Source organism: Leopardus geoffroyi, chromosome B4 (assembly GCF_018350155.1).
Source record: "Leopardus geoffroyi isolate Oge1 chromosome B4, O.geoffroyi_Oge1_pat1.0, whole genome shotgun sequence".
In the NCBI taxonomy this organism is placed as follows: domain Eukaryota; kingdom Metazoa; phylum Chordata; class Mammalia; order Carnivora; family Felidae; genus Leopardus; species Leopardus geoffroyi.
The window spans coordinates 81,947,397-81,961,042 of record NC_059341.1 but is presented as its reverse complement, the minus strand read 5'-3'; the positions used below and the strand labels follow the sequence as shown (position 1 = coordinate 81,961,042).

General features: G+C 35.7%; 1 protein-coding gene across 1 annotated transcript; it reads left to right on the top strand.

Moving 5' to 3' along the window:
- Positions 1-4,786: 4,786 nt before the first annotated feature.
- On the top strand, positions 4,787-5,800 carry LOC123591838 (olfactory receptor 9K2-like). The gene has a single exon (XM_045466486.1). It carries the CDS (start codon positions 4,838-4,840, stop codon positions 5,798-5,800), a length of 963 nt encoding a protein of 320 aa, XP_045322442.1. The 5' UTR covers positions 4,787-4,837.
- Positions 5,801-13,646: the final 7,846 nt, after the last annotated feature.

Genomic DNA, 13,646 nt, shown 5'->3' with positions numbered 1-13,646 from the left:
TGACAGAGTTTATGTACAAATGATCTTATTTCTTTCTCAAATGTTCAGAACACTGGTGAAGTCATTTAGGCAAGAACTATTCTTCATGGAAATATCATTAATGAAATTCAATTTCTTTAGAAAATATGATTAAAAATTCATACTTGTCTTTTACACATAATTTTGTCCTACTTAAAATATTTTTATTTAAAAAATCATCAATTTTTGGTAAAAATATTTTTTATCAATATCAGCAGAATCTGTAGTGCCATCACCTTTTAATTCCTGACTCTTGTGATTTAATGATGCTGTTTTTCCTTCATTAAATTGGCTAGGATTTTATACACATTACTAATTTTTCAAAGAGTCAGTGTCAGACTATGTGGCTATCCTATATTATACATATTTTTTTCTAATTAAGTAATTTTTATCTACATTATTTCTTTTCTGTTTTTGTTGTTTTGTGCTTTTTTTTTTTTTTTTTCTGTTTATCTTTGAGATAGAGAAAAAGAGTGTGAGTCAGGGAGGGGCAGAGAGAGAGGAAGACACAGAATCTGAAGCAGGCTCCAGGCTCTGAGCTGTTAGCACAGAGCCAGACCTGGGGCTCAAACTCATGAACCACGAGACCATGACCTGAGCCGAAATAGGATGCTTAACCGACTGAGCCATGCAGGTGCCCCCTGAGCACTCAGGCGCCTCATATTTTGTTTTGACTTGCTGTTTTCTATTTCACATTATTAACAAGATTGTTATTATTAAAATCTAAATGTTCCTGCCTATCTTCTTCATATTTGTCTGTAAGGTTTTATATATCCCTCTAAGTACTGCTTTTTCTTACCAAGTTTAAATACATCATGATTCATTATAATTTAGTTCAATTGAAATCAAAATTTTATTTGATTTCTTTTTTATCAGTATATTTTTAGGAAGTGTTTATTTCTAATGTCCATGCCCATAAAGATTTCTAGTTATCTATCACTTATGAAATCAATAATGATAGATAACCAGAAAATTCTATGGGCATGAACACTAAAAATAAACACTTCCTAAAAATCTATTTGATTTCTATATTAAGTTGAATATGATCAAGAACATATATTGAATGATTTTAATCAATGAATTTGTTGAGGGTTTATTTATGTCTCAACTATTGTGACAGTTAGTGGCCCTCTACGTATTTGTCAGAAATAGCATGTTGTTACCGTTAATGCTATTGTGGAAAGTTTAAGGATTAAAAAGTATATTAGAGGGGCACCTGGGTGGCTCAGTCGGTTAAGCGTCCGACTTCAGCTCAGGTCACGATCTGGCAGTTCGTGAGTTCGAGCCCCGCGTCGGGTTCTGGGCTGATGGCTCAGAGCCTGGAGCCTGCTTCTGATTCTGTGTCTCCCTCTCTCTCTGCCCTCCCCTGTTCATGCTCTGTCTCTCTCTGTCCCAAAAATAAATAAACGTTAAAAAAAAAATTTTAAAAATATAAAAAGTATATTAGATTATGGTACATTTTACAGGTTAGATATTCAAACTCTATCTCATGTGCCTTCTAGATAGAGATGTTGGAAAGTTCAAATGTCTCCTGCCACACAGGTTCTTGACACAGATTTTGCTCTACCAATTAGATCTATACAAGCTCAGAATTTAGAAGGGCACAATGACTTGGGGATCAACTTTCTGTCCATTCTTTCTACCAGTAGAAAAAAGAAGTTGTAGAAACATGTGGGCTTATTTCTGCAGTGCTGTTGAATCCCCAACTTCCTAGAAAAGTGATTTTGATGGATGAGGAAGTAGTGATTTTTTTTGCTTCTGTGTATCTGATCCCTTGGACCATAGGTCAGGTGCTGTACTTTTGAATTGTATCCCCAATAGTAGTATCTCTCTGTGAGTTTATCCTAAATTTCTCTCAGGATCATTATAAGAGTGTCATCCAGAAATTCTTCCAGCCTTTCCAAATTTGATAGGCCTCAATTCACCTTAATTAATATTTTCCTTTAACATACATAATGTACTTCTGGGGCACTTAGGAGGCTCCATCTATTAAGAATCTGATTCTTGGTTTCAGCTCAGGTAATGATGTCATGGTTCATGAGATTGAGCCCCACATCAGATACTGCCGACAATGTGGAGCCTGGTTGGGATTTTCTCTTTCTCCCTCTCTCTCTGCCCCTCCTTTGCTTGCCACTCTTTCTCTCTCCTTCTCTTATAATAAATACATATTAAAAAAATAAAAACATGACATACCTAATCTGCTTTTTCTTCCTACACTGACCAAACTTTTACTAATACTGTATTATAATGAGAAACTCTTACCCTGTATCATTTTGTATTCCATACAGAGGAAAATTCTAAATAAATTCTAGAAATAATTTTTAATTAAAAGGAGATTTAAAAAGTAGTATTACAATTAATTTATGGAAATATTTAGGATGAAAATATATAAAGCTCAAAATACTAAGCTCATTAAATAGAGTATTATGCCTATGGTTATTGTTTTTTTTAATTTTTTTTATGTTTATGTATTTTTTTGAGAGAGAGAGAGAAAGACAGAAGCACAAGCAAGAAAGGGGCAGAGAGAGAGATATAGAATCTGAAGCGGGCTCCAGGCTCTGAGCTATCAGCACAGAGCCTGACACGGGGCTCAAATCCACAAGCCGCCAGATCATGACCTGAGCCAAAGTCGGATGCTTAACCAACTGAGCCACCCAGGCGCCCCTATGTCTATGCTTTTAATGCAGTCCTTTAGTCATAAAATAGTTAAGATATTTTAAAATCTTTTACTAAGGAAATTTAAAATCATTTTATTGAGTGCTTTTATTTCTTCTCTAATTGTTTAGTATTTGAATATAAGAAATCATAGCATGAGAAAAATATTATCTGACTCTGAGTTTGTGATTTACAGGGTATTTGTCATATCATGAAATATGTCTACATCAGACCATGGGGAAGGGGAGAAAAAAAGTTACAGAGAGGGAAGGAGACAAACCATAAGAGACTCTTAAAAACTGAGAATAAACTGAGGGTTGATGGGGGGTGGGAGGGTGGGGAAAGTGGGTGATGGGCATTGAGGAGGGCACCTGTTGGGATGAGCACTGGGTGTTGTATGGAAACCAATTTGACAATAAATTGCATATTTTAAAAAAAGAAAAGAAATATGTCTACATCAAGAAATATAGACAAACCATATCTTGGAGTGAATTTTTATCCTTTTTTAAAGCATAGTGAATTTAATTTACTACATAATTAAAAATATTCACTTATCTAACACTTTTCTCGTATAGTACTACCTTTTAAATCTGTTTCTATGTACATACCAATATGTATGCTATGATAATTACCAGAAAGTTTTTCTTTGTCAATGAAGAAGACTAAGTCCAAAGAAATTTCCCAAAGCATACATACAACCAAAGGGAAAAGTTCCTTGTATTTGGACTATTATTAGATTATTTGTTTGTGTCTGAGGTTACTGAAGTCCTAATGGACAACAGCCCTGGAGCCTGTACTTATGTCTCTATAATTGACTTTATGATTACTCCTCTCCCAATGGAATCCATCACAGAGGATAAGCAAAACCTTAATGTTGAAATATCCTGAGGAAAGACTGCATAGGACTAAAATAAGTAAGACCATCATAAACAACCACTGATGATACTGGAGCAAATGATGATAGATTATAGATGACACAAAATTGCTATGGTCCTTTAATACTCATTTTAAGATGTATAAAGCCTACTAGGATTTAAGAAAGGAACTCTCCATTATATATATTCCTTAAATATACTTGCCCTGCCCAAAGAGCCAGATCCCATGAATTGATGAAGTTGTGGTAGAAAGGCATCATTGTGTTGTAAGTATTAGAATGTTCATTAACTTCTCCCCACTTCAGAAAAGGAGCTGATTATGGCATATTTTAATTAAACAACTATTAGTGGAAGTAAAATATTTATAATGAAGCAATAAAAATTCCTTTATTTGGGGGAATGGACTTGATCTGAGGAAATGCCCATTTATTTAGAATGATCTTTAGAGCATTTTATTTGATCTAGGATTAGTGGTTTTAAATTTTATTGATTTTAACATACAAATAACATCTATTTTTATTCTATTTTCAAAGATGGATACAGTGATAATGAAAGGGAAAGAAATTGAGGTAAATAAGGTAACAATATTTTAAAATATATTTATTACTGTCATGTAATGATTCAAACACTGACTTGGCTATCACAGGCTATAAACATTGTCATAGCAATTACATGTAATATCTCTATTTTAGATCCTAGTAACACTCCTATTTTAGATTGTGAAAATTATTTTACTATAAAAATGTTAAGAATAGAAATTTCAAATTTGATTGAAATTAGACAATATTGTATGCTACTTATTGGCTGAACTCACAGCAAATTTGTGATTTAAGTACAGTGACCCAGAAAATTTTTTCACTGCTTAATTAGTCTCATAAGCCTAGTATTATGTAATGCAAATTCTTGATTCTTCATGACATTAAAATTGTTTTATGTGAAATAGTTAATTAAGATGTAAATAATTTAGGGGCGCCTGGGTGGCGCAGTCGGTGAAACGTCCGACTTCAGCCAGGTCACGATCTCGCGGTCCGTGAGTTCGAGCCCCGCGTCAGGCTCTGGACTGATGGCTCAGAGCCTGGAGCCTGTTTCCGATTCTGTGTCTCCCTCTCTCTCTGCCCCTCCCCCATTCATGCTCTGTCTCTCTCTGTCCCAAAAAAAAAATAATAATAAACGTTGAAAAAAAAATGTAAATAATTTATTCTACATTTAAGAAATTATTTATGCCACTAGAAACAAAGCCTAGATTTCATTTGTTTATTTTGCCTTGTGCCTATCAGCAGGTTTCTGCCATGGGTGACAGGGGAACAGACAATCACTCGGAAGTGACTGACTTCATCCTTGTAGGCTTCAGGGTCCGCTCCGAGCTCCACATTCTCCTCTTCCTGATCTTTCTGCTTGTGTATGCCATGATCCTTCTAGGGAATATTGGGATGATGACCATTATTATGACTGATCCCCGGCTGAACACACCCATGTATTTCTTCCTAGGCAACCTGTCCTTCATTGATCTCTTCTATTCATCTGTTATTGCACCCAAGGCCATGATCAACTTCTGGTCTGAGAGCAAGTCCATCTCCTTTGCAGGTTGTGTGACCCAGCTCTTTCTCTTTGCCCTCTTCATCGTGGCAGAGGGATTTCTCCTGGCAGCCATGGCCTATGACCGCTTCATTGCCATCTGCAACCCACTCCTCTACTCTGTCCAGATGTCAGCACGTCTCTGCACTCAGTTGGTGGCTGGTTCCTATTTATGCGGCTGCATCAGCTCAGTTCTTCAGACAAGCATAACATTTACTTTGTCCTTTTGTGCTTCCCGAGCCATCGACCACTTTTACTGTGATGACTGTCCACTTCAGAGGTTATCTTGTTCTGATCTCTACTTTCATAACATGGTTACGTTTTTCTTATGCAGCATTATTATTTTGCCTACCATAATTGTCATTATTGTGTCCTATATGTATATTGTGTCCACAGTTCTAAAGATAAGATCCACTGAGGGACGTAAGAAAGCATTCTCCACTTGCAGCTCTCACCTGGGAGTCGTGAGTGTGTTGTACGGTGCCGTGATTTTTATGTATTTCATCCCTGATAGATTTCCTGAGCTGAGTAAAGTGGCCTCGTTATGTTACACCCTAGTCACTCCCATGCTGAATCCTTTGATTTATTCTCTGAGAAACAAAGATGTCAGAGAAGCTTTGAGAAAGATTCTGGGGAAAAAAATACTTCTATTTAATTCTATCTTAACAGTGACATAACTGAAAGGCAGAGGCATTATGATAACCTGGGGAGGCATTGACACAGAGAATTTGCCCATTGATATTAGAAATATTTAATTTTGGAAATTTTGCGTATTTGAAACCCATGTACTTACAGCTGAAGGATACATTAGGACTACATTTTGCCTGGCTGTTGATTTTGGGGTGGAATGGCTTTCGCCATACTTCATCTTCATATGGGTAAAGATAACGATTGCCATATATTTTGATTTTAGGGAAAAGATATCCCAAGTTTGCTGCTGGCACTCTAAGGATGTTGTTTGGGGTGTATTGTTTATTTTGACTTAGGAACAAGTGTTATGTAATATGTATGTAACTGGTAGGGTAACAAAATCTGATATGATAAGAAGACAGAATAAAATATCTGATTTATTGCAGAAATCTTTTTGAATGCTGCATGAGAGAAACAGTTACTCTGCAGTGCACACCGTCCTAAAGGTGACATATGAGTCATTCTTAATTGTCCAGAGGGTCAATGAGTGACACACATATTTCACAGTTTTCTGTGGCTTAAATTATTCTTGAAAATCCTCCCTTGACAAGAAAACCATAAAGAAAATGAAGCAAAAACAAAGATAATTCATTTTTTGTTGTATATGCCTTAGAAAAAATTCATTAAATGATATTTATTGAATTTTGATGTGCATTTTGCCATATGAAAATCCGTAAGTGTAAATAATCTGTACTTAAGCTCACAATCAGATGAGGAGAAAAGAGCTGAACAGATAACTAAACCGCCACACAGAAACTCAGTGAAAAACGCATTTATAGAATATACAAAAAAAAAAAAAAAAAAAATGCAGCCTTTAGAGGTGAATGTTCTTGATGGTCAGAGAAATCTTAAGTGCTTTGCAAAATAAATAAGTAGAATTGAGCAGGTTTCTGTGCAAAGAGAAATAAATAACTATATGGTGAACTCCATGAAGTTTAATAAGTCATTTTAACGCACAAGACAAAGAGTGAGGGATGAGACTTAAAAGGAAATTCATGGCAATCATGCAGACCTATATGTCGAGCCTAGGAAGACAGCCTTTATTCTGTAGACAAGGGGTAAGCTCTGGGGATTTTTCAAAAAGACAGTATTGTATTCAACTCGGCATTTCACAAAAACCATACTGGTAGCTTTATGGAAAATAAATATTCAGGAGGAGAAGACAATAGTCATAGAAACTGTGCGGTCATCCATGTAAGAGGTTGCAATGGCTTTACAAAAAGCAATCTTATTAGGGACTGTGAAGAAAGAGATGACCTTTAGAATGGCAGCTAAAGTAAGCTGAATATTGATTGCTGGTTGATAACATGAGAATGATGTAGAACTGAACAATGACTTTTATGTTTGAGCATCTCTGCTGGAGAAATGCTACCTCATAAAATGAGGAAGGAAATATAAGGGCAATATAGTTCATCATGAACCTAAGAGTTAAAAAATAAGCTCAGGTGTCAAATTTAGTTTTCAAATTCTGTTTTTGCCAATGTAGCTTTGAGAAAGTTATTCATAGTATAACTTTGAGAAAGAGATACATAGTATCTCTGCTTTGTAATTTCCTCCTGTAAAATGGGGTACATATCTACATCTCAGAGTTACTTGAATGATTACATGACATAAATTTCATACTTATTTGTTAAATCTGTATATTTATTGGCTGCCAGATTTGTTCTTTCTTTATGCCTTTACTATTATTTATGTTAAGTCTGAGATAGGAAGAAAGACAGTAACATTCTCTGTCCCTCAGTAACTTCACTCTGTGCCGAGAAGCATCCCACGTCTGCAAGAGTACCTGTGTTTTCATTTCCATAGACAGAGCTTGCATTACCCAACTTTGTTATTTCAGTCTTTATTTTTCTTTTTGCTGAGAACTAATAGAAAAGATTAAAAACAAACCAAAATAACAAGAGTCTCAATTAAACGCAAAATAGTATCTTATCATCATATGCTATATCTGTTCATGTCTCTACCCATGTCTTTCTCTAAGCATCTTTCCTTATACTTTAACAAATGTCACCTCTTCCACCCACATTTTTTTTTTTAATACAGGTTACTGAAGAAAATAGGGGACTCACTAGGTAGAAAAACTTGATGTAGATTTAAGACGGCGTCTTGCCTTTTTCCTGACAGGAAGCAGAAAGATGTTTAGGATGAGAGAGGCACATTTTACTAACCCTCCCCTACGAGTAAAATGCAGAATCATTTTGCCAACATTCTGGGTCCTATAATGGAACGAGCCTGCAAAGAAAGAGGCTCCTCATTCTTTGAATCTTCATCCACTGAATATTAGCAATCCTTTATCAAACTGAGAAAAAAGGCCCTAACAATCGTGCTGTTAGGAGAACAATGTTCCTCCATATTCACCATGTGCTGTACCCCCACAACCACCATCAGACACATTCATATGTATACATAATCAAACATAATCATGGTCTCTGTCTCTCTGTCTGTCTTTTTGTCTCTGTCTCTCTGTGTATCTCTGTCTCTTTCTCTCTCTCTCTCTCTCTCTCCAGGATACTTTTTGTGAGAATGATCACTGGTTATTTCACTCCCCAGTGTGTTCAGCATCATCCAAATGACTCAGAAAAGAATCCTCAGGCAGAGGGAGAAGCTAACAGACCTCACCGTAAGATGACACATGCAGTAATTTTTCAACGCTGACTTTTTCTCTTCTTTTCCTGATGTCCAGTACTTTCTGGCATTGCTACAGGAATTATATTCAGGTATATTCTGTGCTCATTCTTGTTTGGAATTTGCTCTTCTCCTTTTACTTTTAGGTTCCAAGAAGGTGCACATGCTGTATGGAGTATTTCTGAAAGCAGGGATAAGCAGCAAAAATAATAATAGTTTTAACTAGCATGTTAATATAAATTAATAAAAATATATGCATCAATGCATACATACACATAAATTTACACATATGTAATTCTCTAAATATGATATATACATTATAAGGCTGGTCATCAAATAATCAAAGTTGTAGTGCAAGTCATGTAAAAAGCCATTTTAATACTATATAGCTAATATTTTGACTTAGGAATTACTGGGTTTTTTAAAAACATCATTGTTGGTACCTAAATAATACCCTTACCTAAAATATAATGCACATAAGAAATTTCTTCAAACGCATCTACTAACTTCCCATTAAATATATAATTATAGCTGACTGTAGCATCAATAACTGATAAAGTTTTCTTAATTTAAATGATACTGTTAATGGTGGTGAATCCTCCCTCCACTGCTGCTACACTAATAATAATTATATTTTTAATAGGTTTTATCCTACTTTCTGCATTGATTTTTTTATTACAATAAATATCTTCTATTGCCTTGAGTAGATAGGTGCCTGTTTTTCAGTGCAAAAAAAAGATCTGAGTCATTGTTCTAAAATGAAGTCTGTGGATCTAAAAAAAAAAAGTTCTGCTGATTTTTTTTCTCAAATATTTTACTGAAGAATAATTGTGTGAAATGAACTGTTTGCTCAGAATGTACAATTCTGTGAATTTTAACAGTTTTAGACATCAACAAAACCATCGCCACAATAAGATACAGAAAATTTCCATTACCTCTAAGAGATTATCATACTCCCTATTAGTCCATGCCTCTGTCCAACTCCATTTCCACACCACCAGTGATCTGTTTTTGGTTTTTTGTTTTGTTTTTTTTTTTTGCTTTGTGTGTGTGTGTGTGTGTGTGTGTGTGTGGCATATTTATATATATAGCCTGCATACAGTATGCACTCTTTTCTGGTAGGCTTATTTAACTGAGTAAAATGAATTTGAAATTTAATTATTTTATCATCTGTTTAAGTAATTCATTTTTTTATTGCTCAGTCATATTCCGCTTTTCGTTGTACACATATGGCCAAATTTTCCTTATGTGCTCTTAAATTCATGGGCAATTGAGGTGTTTTCACCTTTTAGATACTATGAGTAAAGCCAATAGGAACATTTGCTTGTATTATTTGAATCAGGACCTACTCCCTCCCTCTTCTCTCCCAGCCCAGCATGATAGGAAGCACACAGGCAAGTGCAGAAAAGAACTTAGAGACTCTTCCCTTACATCCCAGTCAAGAGCTACCATATCACCTCGGAAGTGGCAGGCTGAAAACAATCCTTTTTCCCTCCAGCTCCATGCTGCAGAAGCTCTATTCAAGGGAAGAGTGGCTACTATGTCTGGAGATGTCTTCCTCTATCTAAAGCCCATTCATAGGGTAGGAGATCTACCCCATGCATGATAGAGCAAGAATAATGGGTTCCCCAATTTTAGTTGCCTCAGTTCAAAGGAGAGAGGTTCTATGTCAAGAAAAACAAGCTTGGAAAACTATGGCCTACTGAACTCACCCAGAAACCTGTTCTAAATCCAGGGTGTCACTCTGAGAGAGCTGGGCCACTGCTCCTGTCCCAGTTCCAGAACAGGTGAACACAGGTTTTACCTAGAAAGAAAGGCAGTCCATAACAGAGGGCCCCAAAGCTCTCCTCAAGTGAACTGAATTTATTTGGAAAAAAGTGGGAAAATTCAAGCATAGGCATAAGTGACTCTCAAACATTATACACATTTGGTGATAAGCTGGTAGCTCCATGAGAACAAAAAGCTACATGCAGACCAAGTAGAAGTTTACCAGAGAGAACCAGGGAAGGAGACAGTGAAGAAGGCCCTCCTCATAGGATGGGGGCAAACCTCAAAGACTGGACTTAAAGGCTATCCTTGCAGAGGTGACAAAAACAATGGATCGGACAGTAGAGAAATATCTGCCCCACAACGCTGTCAAAACAATAGAACAAAAGGAGAATTAATGGAGCTTCCCTGCTAGCTAGGAAACCTACAGAGGCACACCCAATAAAATGTTCAGGGGAGGATACAGCAGAAACTAGTCTCAATAAAACCACTGTCATCCAAGAGTACTCACAAGCCTAAGGTTGTGCCTCTGACAAGTGACACAAATGATGTCTCAGAGCAAACAAAAGCCAATAAAACAGTCAATAAATAAATAAATAAATAAATAAGCAAATAACAAGAAAAATACAGAAATTATTTCAAAAATGTATTCTGCAGTTTAAAAATACAACAACTGAAATGTTATCTAGTGGGAATCATGCAGTATGTACCCTTTCGAGATTGGCTTCTTTCACATAGTAATATGTATTTATGATTCTTCCATGTCCTTCCAGAGCTTAAAAGCCCTTAATTAACATCCCTCACCAGGCTGGCATAATTTATTACAATTGATCAACCTGTATTAACATATTTTATCATCCAAAATTCATAGTCTACTTCAGGGTACATTCTTGGTATTGTATATTCTGTACATATATGTACATCTATGTATATATACATGGCATTATATATATAATGACCTGTATCTATAATTATGGTATCATGTAGGGTATTTTCACTGCCCTAAAAATGTTCTGTGCTCTATCTCTTCATCCCACAACTCCTGGCAACTGCCAATCTTTTTTTCTGTCACCATAAGTTTTGTCTTTTCCAGAATGTCGTAGAGTTGGAACCATATAATAGGGAGACTTTTCACACTGGCTTCTTTCACTTAGTACTATGCAATTAAACTTCCTCCTTCTCTTTTCACACTGGTAGCTCATTTCTTTTTAGTGTTGAATAACATTCTATTCTCTGGATGTACCACGGTTTATCCATTCACTTACTGAAGGAAATCTTGGTGGCTTTCAAATTTGAGCAATTGTGAATAAAACTGCTCTAGGTTCTTGTGCGGACATAAATTTTCAACTCCACTGGGTAAACAGCAAGGGGCAATTTCTGTATTGCAGATCAGTGAGAGTATATTTCGTTCTACAAGAAACTACCAAATTATCTTCCAAAGTACTTATACTATTTGCATTTCTACTGAAAATGTAAAGAGTTCCTTTTGCTCCACATGCTCGCTACTATTTGATGTTGTCAGGTTTCTGGATTTGGGTGATTTTGATAGGATTATAGCGCATCTCGTTTTTATTTGCATTCTCTATGACATATGATGTGGAACATCTTTTCATATGTTTATTTGAACATCTGTATATCTTTGTTTGGGATCTGTCAGTTCAAGACATTGGACCAATCAGATTGTTTTTTTTACAGTTCGGTACTAAGAATTCTTTGCATATTTTGGATATCCTTTATCAGATATGTCTTTTGAAAATATTTTCCCCCAGCCTGTCTCATGTCTTCTCATTTTTTGGCAATGACTTTTGCAGAGCAGAAGTTTTTAATTTTAATGGAGTCCCACTTATCATGGGACCAGACCATGACTCTGGTATCGTATCTATAAAGGCATCACCATACCCAAGGTCATCTACATTTCTCTCATATTATCTTCTAGGAAAAGTTACAGTTTTGTGTTTTACATTTAGGTCGACAGTTCATTTGAGTAATTTTTGTGAATACTGTTAGATTTATATCTAGGTTCACATTTTTGTATGTGGATGTCTAGGTATTCCAGTACCCTTTGTTAAATAGCCTGTTTTTTCCCCCTCCATTTATTATCTTTGTTCCTCTGTCAAAGATCAGTTGGTTCTATTGATGTCATTCTATTTCTAGTCTCTCTATTCTATTCCATTGATCTTTTTATCCTTTCACCAGTACCACACTGTTTTGATTATTGTAGCTATATAGTCAGTCTTGAAGTTGTGTGGTATCAGTCCCTGATTCTGTTCTTCTCCTTCAATATTGTGTTGGTTATTCTGGTCTTTTGCCTCTCCATATACACTTTATATTCAACTTCTAAGGTTTGTCAGTATCCATAAAACTATTTGCTGAAATTTTGATTGGGGTTTCAGTGAATGTGTTGATTCAGTTGGGGAAAACTGACATCTTGACAATATTGAGTCTTCCTTTCCACAAACATATAATGTCTCTCCATTTATTTAGGTCTTTAATTTCTTCCATTAGAGTTTTATAATTTTCCCTCTATAGATCTTGTACATATTTTGTGGGATTTATACATACATATTTTATTTCAAGGTAAGGATGATAAGATAAGTGATATTATGTTTTTAATTTAAATTCCACTTGCTCATTGCTAGTGTATGGAAAGCAATTAACTTTTGTATGTTAACCATATATCCCACAACCTTTGTATAATCTCTGTTTCAGGGTTTGTTTGTTTGTTTTTGTCAATTCTCTCAGATTTTCTACATAGAATCATGTGGAAAAAAAGTGTTTTTTCCTTTTCCCATTCTGTATACCTTTTTGGAATAGTTTTCTAGGGCTTCTAAAACAAAAATGCCATAGATTGGGTGGCTTAAATAACAAATTTATTTTCTCATGGTTATGGAGACTCCAAGTCCAAGAATAAGGTGCCAGCAGATTTGGTTTCCTCTGAGGTCTCTCTCCTTGGCTTGCAGCTGTTTGCCTCTTGCTCTCTCTTCACATGGTCATCCCTCAGTACATGTGCACGTCTAGTGTCTCTCTGTGTGTCCTAATCTCTTATAGACACCAGTCAGATTATATTTGAATCCACCGTAACAGCCGTATTTTAATGACCTGTTTAAAAGCCCTGTGTCCAAACAGAGGCACATATTACAGTAATGGAGGTTAGGGCTACAAAATCAGAGTTTGGGAAGACATAATTCAGCCACTTTTATTTCCCTTTTTGTCTTTTGCATTACCTAAGACTTGCAAAAGGATCCTGGAAGTTGTGATCAGGGGAGACATCCTTGCCTTATTCCTATCTTAGCAGGAAAGCTTCTAGTTTGTCAGCATTAAATATAATCTTAACCGTAGTTTTTTGTGTTTTTTTTTAAATGTTCTTTTTCAAGTTTAGGAAATTCCCCTCTATTCCTCGTTTGCTGATAACTCCTTTACTTTTTACCATCACCAAGCACA